The sequence below is a fragment of the Epinephelus lanceolatus genome, chromosome 9, assembly GCF_041903045.1.
Source record: "Epinephelus lanceolatus isolate andai-2023 chromosome 9, ASM4190304v1, whole genome shotgun sequence".
In the NCBI taxonomy this organism is placed as follows: domain Eukaryota; kingdom Metazoa; phylum Chordata; class Actinopteri; order Perciformes; family Serranidae; genus Epinephelus; species Epinephelus lanceolatus.
Window position 1 is genome coordinate 33,446,778 of NC_135742.1, and position 17,624 is coordinate 33,464,401.

The following is a 17,624-nucleotide window of genomic DNA, read 5'->3' on the forward strand; positions in this document are numbered from 1 at the left end:
CATTTCAAAGCTCTTGAATAATTAAGTAGCAGTGAGGGGGAAGTAGGTCAGCCCAGCAGACAAGTGCACTCCTCAGTTTTATTTCCTGCTCCTCAGCATGGAGAGCTGAATGTCAGGTGGGCTTTAAGAACAGCGGCAACAGAGAATAAAGAGGGATTTGTGAGTGGAGACCTCAAACATCAGAGCGATGCTGTCACATTGTGTCCCACTGAGCTGAAGAGTGTTAAGTGTAGTGCATCCAAGAGGATCTGTAGAGAGTAATTTCAGGCATCAATTATTAACAGATTATCAATCTCAGCAATCATTTGACCTCAATCAGTGTTTGATTGTTTGGGGGGGGGGGGGTGGGGGGGGGGGTGGACTGAACATTATTTGAAAAATGTTCGATTTAGTACGAGTATGATATACAATATTAGCTTTTCGACGCTTTGAGTATAAATGGACATTTCTAGAAAACTCCTATGCGTCAGTGTGTAATGTTGAAAGTGATAATGATAGTAACAGCCATAAAATAACTTGTGGAACTGTAAAATTGTTCCTGTAATTTGTTACTGGCACCCATTGGAACCTTTTTGGTATTTTACTTGCTCTGCAATAATAAAAATGTAATTTTATAACTTGTTGCAGGGCTGATGTAGTAGACAAGAAAGCAATTCTGCTCCCCTGCTTTTCTGATCACACAGAGATCACATCTTCTGTCTCACTCTGTCACTTCTGCTTAGGGTTGGGTACCGAAACTCAGTACTTTTTGTACTTGGTACCGATTCGCGTCGGTACTACCGAGTACCGATTCACTTAAAAATGATTCGGTGCCAAATTTCGGTACCTGAGGTGGAGGCGGAGGTACCGTTTGGTACCGGTACCGTATCAGTTCAATTATGAACGGTACCCAACCCTACTTCTGCTTGTGTGTGTGTGTGTGTCTGCTCGTTGAGCAGTGATACTAGGCTATTACTACAACTACTACTAATAATGATAGTGATAATATAGAAAAGAAAATAGACCAGATGCCAAAACTGTCATGGCAGATTGGCACTGCAGCGATAGTTTTTGCTTGCTGGAAAGCTGACAGAGCAGCTGGAGAGCTCCGTGGCTGGCTACCTGGTTTCAGGGCATTTCCGCCTACTATCTGAAGTTGAACCCGGCGGCTTGGCAGAGCTCTGCTGCCAGATTCTAGGTGCATCGCGGCACTTCGCCTCTTGTCTAAACTTGATGTTCTCACTTAGATGCCATCTCCAGCACTGAAATTTGGCACTAATTGCTTTAACGTAAATTTCTATGTGGTAATACCAACAAAATTGGATCTATACCCTTAAAAGAGTTTTTGGCCTGACTGAAGAATGTTATCTCACAAACTGATTTTTTCAAGATACGATTTAAGTTTTGAAAATATCTACTTGAGGTTTGACTCGGGTCACACTAGCAAAAAATGGTGAATGTGTAATAGAGCATATTGAGTCAGTTGTAGAGACCCCTACTGTTCGCTTTCGCTTTTCAATCATGATGTGATTTTCCCTGTATGGTGTGGTTTCACATTATTTTTTCCTCTTGAAATGACCATTTCTGGGTTGTGAATATACATTCATAAGAATACACACAGCTAACAGTAAATTTTCACTTACACATGCATCTTAGCTGTCACCTGGCCATTAGAGATGATCTTGCCTGTGCATTCAGTTGCAAATGTAACAGAAGAAATAAGGTAACGCAAAGCATTTGAGCAGCTAGCCTGTGTCAGTGTGGTGTTACACAGCCTTAGGAAAGGTTCATGTAGGAATCAGTGTAGATACCACAGAGATTCTGCCATTTATCGTAATACACACACACAGATGAAGATATATACGGTGGACTGCATATGTTTTGATAGCCAATTCAAATCAGCTGCAACAAAATACTCATGTTCTTAAAAGACTCAGAGGGAAGATATCTAATTCTTTAGGCTATGTCAGTTACAACTTTTCATCAAATATTTACTTCATCCAAACAAATACAGAAATACTCTGCTTTTCTCATATTGTGGGAGAATCCCAGAGGCATTGTTCATTGGTAGAAGTTTGTTTTTGAAGTTGAGAGTCATGAACAAGTATTGTGTGATGTGCAGTGTGTGAAGGCCTCAGTTCTACGCTGGCCAACGGGGAGGGGGAGGGGAGAGCCTTATGTAATTTCACAGTGTCGCCGAGGCGGCTGGCAGCAGGGGAACAGGCAGGAAATCCAATAGCTGCTTTGCTGTCCAGCCTGGATACAGCTGGACGATCACATCTGGATGTGCAGGCCAGCCAATCGCTGGCCCTGTTCATCTCTCTCCTCCTGTTTCCTCTCTTCCCTGTCAGACACACACTTTCACAGTTGGTGTGTTGAGACAGTGCTAATGATCGATATCATGTGTTGCATATCGATAATGAATATTTGAAACAGTTTCAATAATCTGTTTGTGCAGTTTTGATACACCCGCACCAGCTGTGCTTTCTTGTTCTCTTGTTAATGTTTACTACAGTCATTCTACTGTTCTCTGCTGCAAACCAAGGAAAGTCATTTTTGTCATGTTATAGCCTTGTTATATATATCTTTAAGTAAAAAAATTAAATATTATGTCATTCTTTCCTTGTGTTAACCAAAATGGTATAAATATCAATATTTATATATATAATATAAGGCAGAGTCCTGCACGGGTCCAGTTTTCAAGATCCGCCCCGACCCTGCGACGTACAAACCCGCACCCAAACCGCAAACCTGTGCATCAGGCCAATTAGTACCGCAACCCGGTCCGACCTGTTGAAACACGACCCGCAGCCCGACCTGTAACCCGGATTTAAAGTAGTCATTTTGGGTCATATTGGCTGAATATTGAACAGCATATTGCCACAGTTAAGGTGCCAGTAAGTAAACAACGACCTGAATGAAGCAGCTCTCACAATAAAAACCTGACTTCAGCGCCATCATCAACCCTCTGTGTTCTTCGCCCCTTCGAGTGTAAAAGCACTTGTTTGTTACGTTTAATGCTTTTAAACTTTTAATCTATGTAAAGGAACTTTACATGTGTAATAATAGACTTACTTTCTGTCCAAAGCGACGTTCAGCAGTTACGAGCCGTCACGTGTTTTTAGAATCCATCGAGGAGAGAAGTAATCCATCAGGGAAACACTTCAGAAACATTATAAAGTGATAGTTGTACGTTTTATCCACTTACTTCTCAAATACCTAAATAATTATTTACTGTTTTGGAAGCGGCGCTTGTTAGAAGGTGGCAGCCATGTTGATTCTCTCGTCCAATCACAAATTGTGTTATTAGTGTAGTGTAAACAGCTGAACCAATGACCGTTGCGAAATAGCGGAGGCGATCCTCAGAGAGTAAATAATGACCAAGATAGTTATCTGTAGTTTACCGAACTAATGACTGATGTGTTTATCTAAAACCCGCGATCCGACCCGCATGTTATTTTTTTCCACCCAGATCCGAACCCGGGAAAAAATGTTTTTTAAAAACCACCCACAAATCAGCTGTTTTTGCGGGTACCCGACCCAGTGCAGGACTCTGATATAAGGTAGGCTATTGTTTCAAAGTTGTGACAACACTAGTGCAAAATAAAAAAAAATGCCATGTGTTTTTTTGCCTGCCCAACATTTTATTTGCTTTTTGACACAAGCACATCAATTGATCATTCATCACCATGTTTTTCCTTTGGTTGTCTTTAAGCGTATAATTATAGACAAAATTCTTACTTCCTTTAATACCTCATTTCAACTGCATGGTTTGGCTTGACTCAACTCACTTTTGGTACCAGGTTCTTTCCTCTATTTCATTTTCCACCGTAAAGAGTAGGCATGTAACGATATGTGGAATTTTGCGGTGTCGCGATAAAATAAATTCTCGATACCGTCGTGGGAATGCCACGGTAGTTATATAGCTGCGTTCTCCTACAGAGCCGGTAATATGACTGTGCGACTACATTCCCCATAATCCTTTGCATGCAACTGCGCGCGCAGGTGAGAGCAGACTCGTGCAGCTCAGCCTCTCAGCCTCCAGCTCTGACCCGTGCGTGACCGGAGGAAACAGCGAATAAAAGTAAGGAGATTGATTGTTCTTCTCTGTGGATTTTCTCCGCGACCGTTCGTTATAGCGAGAAGTCACACATATCACGTGAAACAGCGGAATCGTGGCTTTCTGACAAGACCAAGCACTTGTCGGTAGTCCAATGTTTTCACAGCGAAAAAAAAATGATAAATTTACACTAAAATAATGTATAACAAAGCTTTCATACAGCTTTGCACACACATTACTTTTGGATGGATTACTCGTGAATGCAGGGTCGCACAGAAATGCCATGCATATCACATTAAAGTGCAGGACCGGAGCTTTCCTCTCTTCATCTCCTGTTCTGAGAAAGTGTTAGGGTCTCCTTGATGTCAAAATTGTCAACCTGGTGTGAACAAACTGAGTGAATGTGTGTTTTTGAGTTTTTCTGTGACTTCCAGGGAAATGGCTGGGCTTTATTTATTTTGTTTTTTTTTTACACACATCTCTACCCACCTCTCTCTCTCTCTCTCTCTCTCTCTCTCTCTCTCTCTCTCTCTCTCTGTCTCTCTGTCTCTCTGTGTATCTGTGAGTGAGGAATTGTGTGTTATTGAGTTTACATTATTTCTAATTTGTTAATTTTGTTGTTGTTGCAAGGTCTGATAGTTCTGTATATTTGATGAATATTAAGACTATCCTCATAATTTGATGTCATTCAGATGACTTTCTAGTAATAGTACTACACTACTTTTGTTCAGAGTAGGTTAAAAAATACTGAATGTTTCCATTTTCATGTTCTGTCACTATAGTTTTAGTCTCGCTCACCAAACCTTTCTCAAGAAAAGAAAGGTCTGGCTGGGCCGACTCTCACTTTAAGATTGGAGAAAAAAAACGCCCCGGCTGCTTGTATTTCTTTCAACCAATCACAATTGTTCTTGGCGGTGCCACAGCAACGGTGCGCTTGCAAAAATATTGCCGGGGGGAAACAGGTTTTGGTGTAACACGCCCACAAAAATATTGCATACAGGACGCGATCCATGGCAGAAAAATGGCTACATCCCCGCAAGATCAAACACCGCAAAAGTTAGTAAAGGACGTGTTGAAAACTGCAACCGGAGGTGGTAGGGCGGGACTTCAGCGGGTGGCTCATTCCGATGAGAGGCTGATCTTTGTAGCGAACTTCCACCCACTCAGACTACTGTAGTTTTAATTGACATGACTTTGTTATGGCACTTTAATGTCTGCCTGCCTAGCAGTAACGGGGGGAAATGAAAGCACATGTTCAACTGTGTGTTGATTTGTTTATGATACGCTTCCAAGTTAAAAAGAAGAACATGCTGTACAGTGCCCATGCACTATTTTTGAATAAAATAGCTATTTTTAACAATAAATTTTCTCTTTTTTCCCCTTGTATAAATATCGTGATATATATCGTATCGTGGACTCTTTATCGTGGTAATATGGTATCGTGAGTTTCTGGTATCGTTACATCCCTAGTAAAGAGTATTCCCTAAGTGTAGGTGGGATTCTCAGCTAATTGCCTTAGTGATGTCACGTTAAACTGCTCTGACATTATTGTCAAGGTGACACTTGCAGGATCCTTTCATCAGCAATGATGTCGGCATTTTGTCAGTTGTACTGTGTAGTGTACAGTATAGTTTTGTGGGCTGCTATTTTAAAAGAAATCTAGGATAAGTAAATTAAATCCTTATGGTCTCTACTAACGATAGCTGGCTATTTAGAAAATTGTGGTTTGTGCAGGATGTCTCATTTCTGTCTCATTTTATAGTACGTTTTGATGTTTTTGTCCATCATCTGTGATGTGAAAATGACATTTCCACACAAAGAAATGAAAACAGTATGTGTGTGTGTCCTGGTCATAGCTCAGTAATTAAATCCAAATTTATAGAAACAGTAGCATTCAGGACCAGAGCTGAGAGCAGCAAAAAGAAACCCGTTGTACATACTCTGTGTAGAGCTGCTCTCTGTTTTTGTCACCCTTCTCCATTTCAGATATAGTTAGTTTTGTAGTGTGGCAAGTTTTTTTAGACAAATCTTGATTTGTACAACTGTATAGCCTGCCAAGATTCTAAGAATCATCAATGTTTAAGGTGGCAGCAATTCAGCAGTAGGAAAGGGCTGGCTCACTGTTGTTAAAACAGAAAGCCTCAAAAAAGTGATCAATACTAAACTGAGTTTCAAATGGGGTCTGTAATTTTCTTCTCCTGGAGAGGGAAGAAGCACCACAGTTTTGACTGTTAGCCCAATTGATGCTGACATTTTTTAATCTACAACCTAAAAATGATATATTTGTATCATAAACATTGTACTGTTTATCTGTCACATTTGAGACAAATTAGGTAGCCTACTTTCGACACCTCACTCTTTACTTATTTGAATTTTGGTAATGGAATCTTTCTAGTGTAATATAAATGATATGGTAGCAGGGTTGGAATTAGCATCAGCCACCAGCCAAATGCTGTAAAATATTCAAGTGGCTGCTAGATTTGCTTCATTCACCAGCCAAAAGACAATGGTGATCTATTGAGTGGCTGGTAGATTTTGGAATCCACCAGCCACAGTGGCAGATGGGCAAAATAGTTAATATCCAATCCTGTATGGTAGGTAGTAGACAAAAGCTCAAACAATTAATATTTTATTCATGTATAATTTTTAAAATCTTTGAATACATACTAGAAATTTCCTTTTAGGCAAAATAAGTGGCCAGTGATTATATTTTATGCAGCCCATTTGGTCCACACCTATACCGGCTGTTATACACAATTTGTTTTAAGCAGTTCTGTTTGAAAATGTTGAATATGTGTCTGTTCTACTGGTAACAGTCACATCTGACGCCATTAAAGCTAAAAAAAATCCAAATGAAGGCTATTTGTGCTGTATTTCAACATTGTTTATATCTCAGTACTACGTTCATTTTCGGTTTCACAATCACTTATTTTATTTTTCTCTCCTCGCTCATAGCTGTAGGTGTTTTTTTTTTTGTGTTTGTTTTGGTTCTAATCATACTGTTGTTAGTGTGATGAGAAGTGTGCCGTTCAGTCAGATTCAAAATGAAAGGTGTGACAGGCTGTGGTTTAGGGAGATGATTGTACCTCTTTCTGTCAGACAAATTACAGCCGTGTCAAAGTTGACTGTGGGTGTTCACACTTTTCTCACAGTGACTTCAGTTGCTGACTGTGTGTTGTGACCGCTGATTTCCTGTCTGAAAGTTGAACAGAGGTAAGGCAAGATCAGCTTGGGGTGTCGGGATGTTCTTTCTCTGTTTGGTACTAATAGCATTGCGCTAGCCACCTGCCTGCCAGGAACTGCACTATATATCAAGCTGACACTCCGGCAATAATTATATCACCTGCTGCCTTTTATAGCCTCTCTGTCACCTAACATTTGATTTCACTTCCCTGTTAGTAACTCATTTTCTCGCTTGCCTGTTTTTCCAGTAATGGTTAGGGGAACTTATTAGTTTGGATTTAAAGATTTTTGAGATTCCTCTGACAGAATTAAATTACTTTTGACTGGCAGAGCTAAACAAGATGAGGATTGTAAGATTGCAACATGTTTTTAGTGTACAAATATAAGCCTGTGTTCATCTGGTCTTTTATGTTTGAGGTTAACCGTGTACCTGCAGTGAACTGTCTTACATTATGGCCCCTGCACTACATTCATCTTGTGTTGTTTTCCCCTTTTTTAATGTCAGTGTGACACCATCTACTAGTAATAGGGGATTCCGCCTTGTCAGCATTGTCTTGGATGTTACTGCTTAGCAGAGGAAAGGGCGTTATACTAGGGTTTGGCAGATCTATGAGTGTTTTTCCTGCTGTTGTCCAACCGTTAATTTAAAGGTGTTTGCAATCACCTTCCCATTTCTTTTTCCGCTGGCTGTTGCACTGCGACTTCCTCCTCTTTACTTCACTGTGTTTCGATTAGTTTTTTTCTTGCAGTGCTGTTGTCGACACATGGGCCAAGAGGAATGGACCATTTAAGTTTCAAGTGTTTAAAGTGTGAGGTTTTATTGCACAGAAAGCAGTCTGAAAAAATATGATTGCGATAGAAAAATGCAAATGAGTTTCCTGGTAGAATCTGCAGCCCCCAGCATAATGCACTGGAGAGACAGGTTAAATAAGGTTTTTATCATGGAGAGAATAATAGCAAGATTACAGCTGTGAACAGAAGGGTTTGTTGAAAGATGGTCACCATTAATACAAGCGAAGCCAGAACTGTAGTCACCCCTCTTTTCTTTGTATTATTTCTCTTTATTTCATTGTATTTATTTCATTATTTTTATTCCTATTACATTTGTGTGTGTTTTTCCTCTTAGTTTAAGCCACAAAGTACGTTTGATTATCATACTTCAGTTACTATAATGTCAATTCAAGAGTGGTATGAAATGTGAGGTAATTGATGTGTGCTGCACTTGTGTATGTGTAATGATAATTATTAACATTGAAGTGTTTTATATGTGTTCAGAATGAAAAGACTTAAACAAGCTTAAACAAGTGCATATCGTCTATGTTGGATGTTTTATGTGTGAAGAAGGAAAAAAATAAGTACAAAAAAGAAAATGAAAAATGCAAATCTGTAACAGGCTTTGCATGTTACCCTGGGTAATCACTGTGTCATAGAGAACTCCATAGATAGTTTTGATAAAACAAAAATGGGTGAGGTCAGTTGGAAAAGACTTAACTGTTACATTGTATTTCTTGAGAAACTGCCTCAATACTGAGGCTTCGCTGGATTCATTGCAGGGGCTTTGTTTCCATGTTAAATTAGAGTTGATGGGGAGGGAGGTGAAGGGTGGGATGCTTCACTCCCACCCTTCTGCAGATGTGTGTGGAAGCCAACACAGAAGTTCCTCAAGATTTAGCTTTAATGGCTGCTAGGCGCTGACTGACTGTATAAATGTTGGTGGAAAAGACCACCAGTTTCTTTAGGAATACAAAGTCAGTACATTATTTTCACAAAATGTTAGGGTCCCACTACCCGGTGTCACTCTGACACAACATAAACTGGACCACCCATGCTGCAAGTTAAGACTAGGGTCATTTGAAAATCTTTCAGAAAGCAAGTGATTGCATAAATGTATAGTGTTTGTGAGCAGTTTAGTATTGAGGAATGAGGGTGAGTGAGTGAAAGGGTAAGCGAGCGAGAGCCTCCTTGTCCCGGGCCTTTCGGTAATGAGGCTCCAGGGAGATAAATCCTTATGAGACCTGACAGGGTGCCACATTCCTAGGCTGAGAGTCCTAGCAGCCCCCTCCTCTAAGCTCGGCTCTCTAGGGCACTTCTTTATAAACTTCTGATGTTGTTCTCATGCCTGATGCCCATTACAGTTCACTCATCTGCCTTTTTACAGTAGCTACATGCATTTGACTGGGGGGAGCTTCGATTGATGGGTGACCAATTGCTATTGGCTGATATTCGTTCTAAAAAGTTTGATCGTTGATCTCGCCTAGGTTTTGTTTACACCGGCTTTTTAATTTTATTTTTTTTTTAACTTTTGGCCATAAAAGATAAAAACAACGCACAAATAATGTAAATAATTGTAACCAGTTAAGTACAATAGAGAGTGGTAATGACTGACTCCACTAGCACACACTAAACAGCACATGGGATAAGTTAACCTTCAGTTTCTTTTATTTAACCCAGTCTTTTTCCTAAAACTTCAGGCCTATCTGGGTTAAAGCCCTGAAGGAAATCTTCTCCCAACAGCCATAATACATGGGTAAACAACAAGATTCTTTAACAAAAGTAATATGGCTTATAGACATGTCATTATTTTTTTCTAGTCAGCCATTATTAGTTCAAGCACTTTTTGCATAAATTATTTTGGCAGCTAGCGGAGTATTCCTGTACTCGTAGCTTAACAAATGACATTTAGTATTTATACTTCTAACTCACTGCTGATTAAAGTCACTGCATTTGCCGACAGAACAACACAGTCGCATTTTAGCCAACTTGCACAGCAGAGCTCTGGTGAAGGGCGTTTTGTTCTATCTCCAAGGTAACACTTATATGAGAAAGAGGGTCAAAGTTCAGGGCGTAATGTTCAGAGAAGTAGTATGTCAAGATTGTGTACATACTACATGCAACAGAACATACTTTAAAGAGCAGCTGCAGTGCCTACTAAAAGTAAAAAGAAGAAGTATGCAATTCAAAATGCACTCTGTTTCTGAAATGGTGCTTAAACACTTGTGTGTATGGAGATCGTTTCATGTGAAAATACTGTTTTAAAATGGAAATGTATTAACATTAACATTTATTAACATGTTAATAAACAACATGGCCAATTAATAAACAGTTGTCATCATGATGCTGTCTCACCCCTTGATTTTAATACTTGATATACAGTGCTATTAAATATAGTTACACAAATATAATAATGCTACATGATAAATGGAAGGCTTCAAGTGGACATTGTGAATGGTATCAGCCGATGCTGCTCTGGGTATTGTGCCCCAGAAATCCTGATCGGAGCACCTTTAGAGCCATCATCTCATTTGGCTGTCATAATGATTGCAGAAGTCCTTCTTGATACCTCAGTATCCTAATGTGTTTTTTCTAACATGATATTTTTGATTATGATTAACATATGATTAACAGTACAGTGCTGTGGTGTTTGGCTGATCACACCATTAGTTCTATCAGGGTCCAAGCTATGCTACCAAGGCTCTTATCAAAAAATATGTTACAAGCTGTTGAATTCCTTGTACTCTGTTTTAGAGCTTGACTGTCAAGCTACTAAGTCAGACTAGACAGAGATTTGATTAACTGTTTATGTCGGTAGAATTAAACTGTTGTTTGAAGTCAGCCTCCTGCTCTGCTTGGCAGGCTGGAAGCTGTCTGTGTACTCTGTGCTAGTATTTCCACAGCCATTCCTAAAATGAAGAGGGAGGGTGGGGGGTAAGAGGATGAAATATTGGCTTGCACCGCTGAAGTCTGAGGCCCACTCTACTCTGTGCAGAAGACGAAAGCAAGAGAGGGGAGAAGGAAAGCACGCTAGAGTGAGAGACTGAGGTGACTGAGTTCATTCGCAGTGTTGGCAGTGAGCCATCGACTTGCCTGTGGGTGTCTGTAGCAGTGCCAGTGCATGTGTTTAGCCTCTCATCTGGAAAGGCCCCATTCGCCTCAGAGTTTATGTCAAAGCTTTCTCATTGTGTTCGCCCTCTCATCTTGATTCAGGTTTTTTGTCCTCTGCAGATCTTGTGACTGCCTTCAGACTTGTTTTCGTCCTTCTCAGGGGAATCTCTCTGGACTGGACGGTCATCAAAGAGAGGCTTCCCAGGAGGATGGCTTATCTCACCCCCTCTTTGTCTCGCTGGCCTCTTTTTCTGCCCTTTGTTGAGCACATTTGCATGCTTTGTCAATATCATGAGTATTCCGCATCTAGTATTTCACCACCAGTGAGGTCTACTCCAGGACTTTAGCACTTCCCCTTTGTGTGGTCTGTTTATGCAGGTCTGTCTCGCCGAAAGACGAGTGTACACCAGTTGCTTGAAAATATTTGAAGCCACAGTTTAGACTACTTGACACAAAGGCAAAGTCTAGCTGGTGTGAGAATTTCAGCAGTGTTTTTGTATCTCGTGGCCTCTCTCAGCCCATGTTTACAGAGCTCCTCTGTTCCTTAAAGCCTGAGCCATGTTCAGCCTCTCGTAATAGAGCCCTTTGCATAACTGAAATCAAATGACACTTTGTGTTTGTGACAGTGGGGCAGGAAGGAAGGGTAGATAGTGCCCCTCTTTGTGCTGAAATAAAGAGTCAGACAACAGAGACTGGCACACTGGCACTCTACTATAGGTTATACTATGCTAATGATGAAACCTTGTGATGTTGTCTGGACTCAGGTTCATAGTGCTATTATAAGTGCTTGTTTACTGCTGGTTGCAGAGGTCATTACTCAAACCCTGTACAGGTCGGGACTTAAAGGGACCACTATGAGGAACTGTGGCCACCAGTGGAGGTAGCTGACCTGGCATTAGTACTTGTAAGAGAGTATTACAGTTTTTAGACCACCATTGGTTGTGAGTTTGTCCGAGTGTTATTGTTTAGTTTTCAATTAAAATACTTACATTTAGGTGTACAACTGTTATTGAAAACTTAATTGTATTTTCCCGCCAATAATACTGTTTATCGTGTCCCAAAATATTTTGCCAGTCGTTCCTCATGGACAAGGTTCTTGTGCTTGTGACAGCACTGTCATTTATGTTGACACAACCACAGTTTGTAGTGATAATAGGGCCGTAACGGTACATGTATTTGTGTCAAACCGTTCAGTACGCGACTTTCGGTTCGGCACGACCCTGTACCGAATTATTGGGCGCAGGATATTATTTTATTTTATTTTGTTTTATTTTAATTCCGTTTTTGCGAGCCGAACCATTTAAAATATCTAGTTCCCTGACGGACATAATTGAGTGACGGGCCGAGTCCCGTAAATCTCCGCTTTCACTTTGTGCAGCGCATTCTCGCATTTTGACAACATGGCAAGTGAGCCTGACGAACCTGAAGACCCATCCGCAAACCTTATGTCCTCCGTTTGGGAACACTTTGGTTTCAGGGTAAAATACGAAGATGGAAATAAACAAGTTGACAAGACAAAAGCAGTGTGCCAACACTGCAGAACAGCGGTCGGGTATGTACTTGGAAACACGTCTAACATGCTAACGCATCAAAAGCAACACCACCCGAGTTTGAACGTTAACCAGCACGACTAGAAAAAGCAATCTGGTGCAAACTACGATATTGTCGTCGTTTAAAAAGAAAGCGTTTCCCTGACCATCGCGCTAAAGAAATAATCAACGCCATTGGAGTTGAGTAAAATTGTTTAAGCTGCACTTTAGATATAAGCATGTTTTGTGTACTGCACTTTAACAAAGTGGGGAAAGCTAAGTTCCTAGTAAAACTGAATCTGAGCAGGCTTTAAAGCTGACCAGCTGCACTATACTTTTTATTTTAATTGAGTAAAACTGTTAAAGCAGAAATATATATTTATATTTTTCATTCAAAAAATGTGTTAAAAAACAGTAGGATTTTATTTTTCACTTTTTATATTTCTATTTTCATTCAAACAATGTGAAAAATATATATTTGTTTCATTCAAAAATTGTGCAAAAAGAGTTAACTGGTGTGGTGGTATGTTTTAATAAGGTTACCAATAAGTAAAAGATATTTAATAGTTGTCAATTTTTTTCATTACTGTACCGAAAAAAAACGAACCGTGACTTGTGTACCAAGGTACGTACCGAACCGAGATTTTTGTGTACCGTTACACCCCTAAGTGATAACGTATTTTACTAAACAAAAGTACTACCTGATGCCAATGAACTTCACTGCTGTGCAATAACAAGCAGATACATGCACTGTGTTCAGGTCCAAGTTGTCAACAAGTCATACTAAGGTTTATTGAGAAATGGTATCAACAATCCAAAACCACTATACATGATCTATTAATTTAGCACAATGTATTACTAATTCCTACAAAGCATAAACCATAAAACTTCAATTAAAAGCCCAATCTAAATTGAATTTGTAAGTCACATTTACTAGCTGGGTGTGGTAACACATTCTGGCAAATCAAAACAGATCTCAATTAGACACCAGATCTGGTTGCAATTGACACTGTGAAGTAGTTCATTGGGTGTATCAGACTTCTTAAGGCCCAAAAAGTAGTCAATGTGAGTGTACTATAAAGTCCTAGCAGATACTATTGTATGTTTCACAACCATTAACACAGTGTCAGCTGCTGCCACTTAGCCTACAAGTGAACAAGCTAACAGACAACCTAAACAAATAAAAGATGCTAACTACATATACCATTCTGATACATCAGCTAGTCACTGACTTTGTGTACAACAGACTCCTCATCTGAGTCTGGGTCTGACTGAAGCTCAAACATGTATGGCTGAAATTTTAATACTAATGCTAGCCATCTTGATGTGCACAGATTTTTTACCAGTCAACCTAGCTGTAGTCTTGCATATCCAGAATTTGTCTTCACACTTCTCAGTAGTAGTAGAGAAAGTGAAACCTGGCACAAGCAGCAGTGGTGGACAGTTTAAGGTCAGATCCAGAATTTCTCAATAAGGAAGAAGGGGATAGATGTGCTTTTAGTCTTTTTTCAGAGGGTTTTCTTAATGTACGAAACCAGGTTAAACAAAATATTAATATACCAGAGCATTTGTTACATACTTCAAATGTGTCTTGAGGGGGACTTTAAATTATGTTAAAGATACAGGTTGAATATCTTATGACATTTCAAATTTTCTCAAAATTCCTTGTTATGTTTTTGAAGTAATAATGGTTATTATTCATAGACTATATTTATTTTAAAACAAACACATACACATCGTGAACACTTACATTTAGTGCCAAATCTCATTTATTGTTATCTACAAAATAAAATGCATGTGAACTGTCCTGGAGGAGTTTGTCAAAGTGGTGGTGGATTTTCCTTTCAGTTAACAGATTTGCAGGGTACCCAGAGCACTTTGCTATCTTGTCAAGATTTTGATCAGTGCCATGTTAAGAGACCATATTTCTGCCACTGCGCCTCTTGTGTGGCTCGCACAGTGCTGAAACATGAGCTATGAGAGAGAGGCGTCATCACTCAGAGGCTCATAGAAATGGCAGGAGTCCTAATGGCTTTGTTGGCAGGAATCACAGGGACACATGTCACGAGTACTAGTCCACCTACTACTACAACTATTACTACTACTACAACCATCACGGTGCTGTAACAAGCTGACCAGAGCTGAATACTCAACATTGAATTTTTGTAGAACAAGATCTTGAATTCTTTGGAAATTTCATTCCCATTGAGGGTTTGAAGCTATTTCCATAGGTCCACCTTGTTCTTCCTCAGCATTGTCTCCGATTTCAACAATACGGTTATACTTTGTTGGTGTGTGCTGCAGTCTGCATGGTCACTGTGATAGGATTATGGCCCTTTCTTCATGCCTCTTTATTTTCACTCCTACCTACTTTCCTTTTTCACTACCTATGTGCAGAATAAACATCTCTTCCCTCAGCGTTCACAGAGAGCATATGTGAGGTTGTGCTCCAGCTCAGTGTCTGCCTGTTTTTACTTATATCATCACTCTTGGTCAATATATGACACACTCCTTGTGGATGAGGTCGATCTAGTGTGCATAACGTCATCTGGAGTTAAAATCCAGTGCTCGACTCTCAAGGCCTACATCTCTATCTGTCATTGAGTTATTTATGTTGCCTGTAAAGCCCCATTAAACTCTGAGTATTTTTGGTTTACGGGCTGGTTGCTTGACTTGGCTGGTCTCTGTCTGTGAGTCCTCAGTGTTAGGACAGTGGGCCATTCAGTAAGCAGAGAAGGAGGGGTTCAGTCTAGCAGGTGCAGGGACTTTCACTTCTTTGCTAGGAGCAATGGAGGGGGGAGCAGCTGTGGTAGGGAGGTGATGACATTCTGATATCCGGAGCAGACAGAGACACACACTTTCATCTCTAGCTACTCTGGAGATGCTAGCCAGAAAACATCAAATTGTTTAAGAGCTGCAGTCATGCATTATTGTATAATGTCTTATGTATTGCAGGTATGACATCGACCAAAGCAATTCCACTGGAGTCGCTCAACTACAAAAAAGTCTAATGTGCTATTTTTTTTCTCTGCAGGTTGCTGGCTAAGAGGAACAGCCAATAATGCACGGCATCTGCTCTGCAGCCACACCCACTTCCTGCCTGTAGAGGAAGCGGCTGTGCCAGCATGTCCTCTCATCCCCAGTCTGTGCCGCCGGGTCGAAGGGCTGTGGATACACGGCACCTGCCAAACCCTGCCAGTTTACCACTGCAGCTGCAACGGGCACACACGGTAAGGGGCCTGGCACACAATGTTTTTAATGGCACCACCTGTAGTGCCTTTTTTTTTTTTCTTTTCTTTTTTTCAAGGTAAAACCCTTTGAGAGATTTTACTTGAGTTGTAGTTCTGGCTCTGCCTGCCCGAATATTTAGTAAACAGGGCATTACTCTGAACCACTGGTAAGGGCCTGACCCCAGGGGCCCCCACTGGTGTTTTTCCAACAGAAACATTCTCAGGTTGCAGTGTTGTGCACACAGAGCTGTTCCCTCATTAGATGTTTGAGTTGGCAGTTCATGTTGTCATCATGGAGTCACATTAAGGCCTTCCCCATTATTTCCACCAAACTCTCCTAATTATCAAGATTATGTTCCTCTGTTTATTAGGGCCGGAGCTGTCTGTGCTTCAAAGAAGAGGCCTCTAGCTGATGTAGAAGTTCATTCTTTGACCTCCTGTGTTTGCAAGGCCTTTTTTGTTCTCTTATGGCGGGAGAACCAAGGCTTACCCCCCCCCCCCCCCCCAGGATCTCCATAGCTGCACCTGTAGTTAATCCTACCACTCCCTCTTGTCATCACAGTCAGGATGAGATGAGGGTTGACGGGCTGTGTCCCACAGTTCCTTACTGGCAGAGGGTCCGGTTTACAGTAGCTGCATGGGTTGCCCCATTTCCACATGGAAGGAGAGGGAGAAATGAGAGCTGGAGAGAAAACGACTGGACATAACAGAAGAAACAAGGCAGGGAATGCGAGGAAATGCCAAAATGTTTTTATTCCTTTTTGGAATGAATGCATCATTTTCAAGGAGAAGGGATAAATACAGGATATCTGGCATCATGCTGACCACTTTGTTTTGTTTGTCTTTCAGGAAGTGGGACTGGTTGACTACCACTCTCACCATGCCAGGGACTACAGCTCCCACCTGGCCCAGCCCCATCGCCGTCGGCCCTCCTTACTTTCAGAGTTTCAGCCTGGGAATGAGAGGTAGGTGCACCATGGTCATAAAGTCTCCTTTCTCACAAGCAGCATATTGCCATTTTTAAGATAATTTTAGTAGGGATGCACCGAAATGAAAATTTGTGGCCGAAGCCGAATATTACTAAACGCTTGGCCGAATACCGAGTACTGAATATCATTGTTTAGTTGTTCATTAGTTTTTGCAGATGAACCCCCTCCAGATTAGTGTTGTCATGGTATCAAAATTGGGACCCACTGTGCGATACCAATGAAAATATCATGGTTCTGAGTAGTATCACGATACCACAGCGAAAATGAGGCAGATGTGCCTTTTGTCATTTATGAAAAGATAAATCACTTTTCTATAATACATCAATGATATTTCAATGGAATGAATTACTTATTGACTTATTCATACTTCAAAAACAGCATCAATAAGTGATTAACAGGGGGGATCAAAATAAAATAAAAAAGACAGTCCCTTCATAAGTAATGAACAGTCCCTAAAGTGCGGTGAGGTTTGTGGGCCGTTACCTGCCACAAAGAGAGAAATGTGAACGGCTCGTTTCTCCTCTGACACATCACATACCTGTGTTCGGCTGGCTCGGCTGTTCAGGTACTTCTGGGCAGTCATGACACCAAGAAGAGGATATTATTGGAACCGACTTCTCCGTCGGCTGGTAAGCTGATGGCCGCCGTATTTGACAGGAATACATTAATGTTACTGTCTGTGTCTGTGACCCCCGTTCAACCCACAATCGGTGGGATTCGCCTTTCGTTTCTGCTGCTGGTTGAAATCTGTAGGCTGCTCGCATAGCGTGCT

The 17,624-nt window shown here is 40.8% G+C and overlaps 1 protein-coding gene across 10 annotated transcripts in view; it reads left to right on the top strand.

Moving 5' to 3' along the window:
* ncor2 (nuclear receptor corepressor 2) overlaps positions 1-17,624 on the top strand; it is a 108,018-nt gene that overhangs the window by 16,024 nt on the left and 74,370 nt on the right. For all 10 annotated transcript variants that reach the window (XM_033620137.2, XM_033620142.2, XM_033620140.2 and 7 more), the window contains exons 2-3: positions 15,668-15,863; positions 16,713-16,828. In XM_033620137.2, coding sequence (XP_033476028.1) covers positions 15,759-15,863; positions 16,713-16,828 — 221 coding nt within the window. In that variant the 5' untranslated portion in view covers positions 15,668-15,758. The remainder of the gene's footprint in view (positions 1-15,667; positions 15,864-16,712; positions 16,829-17,624) is intronic.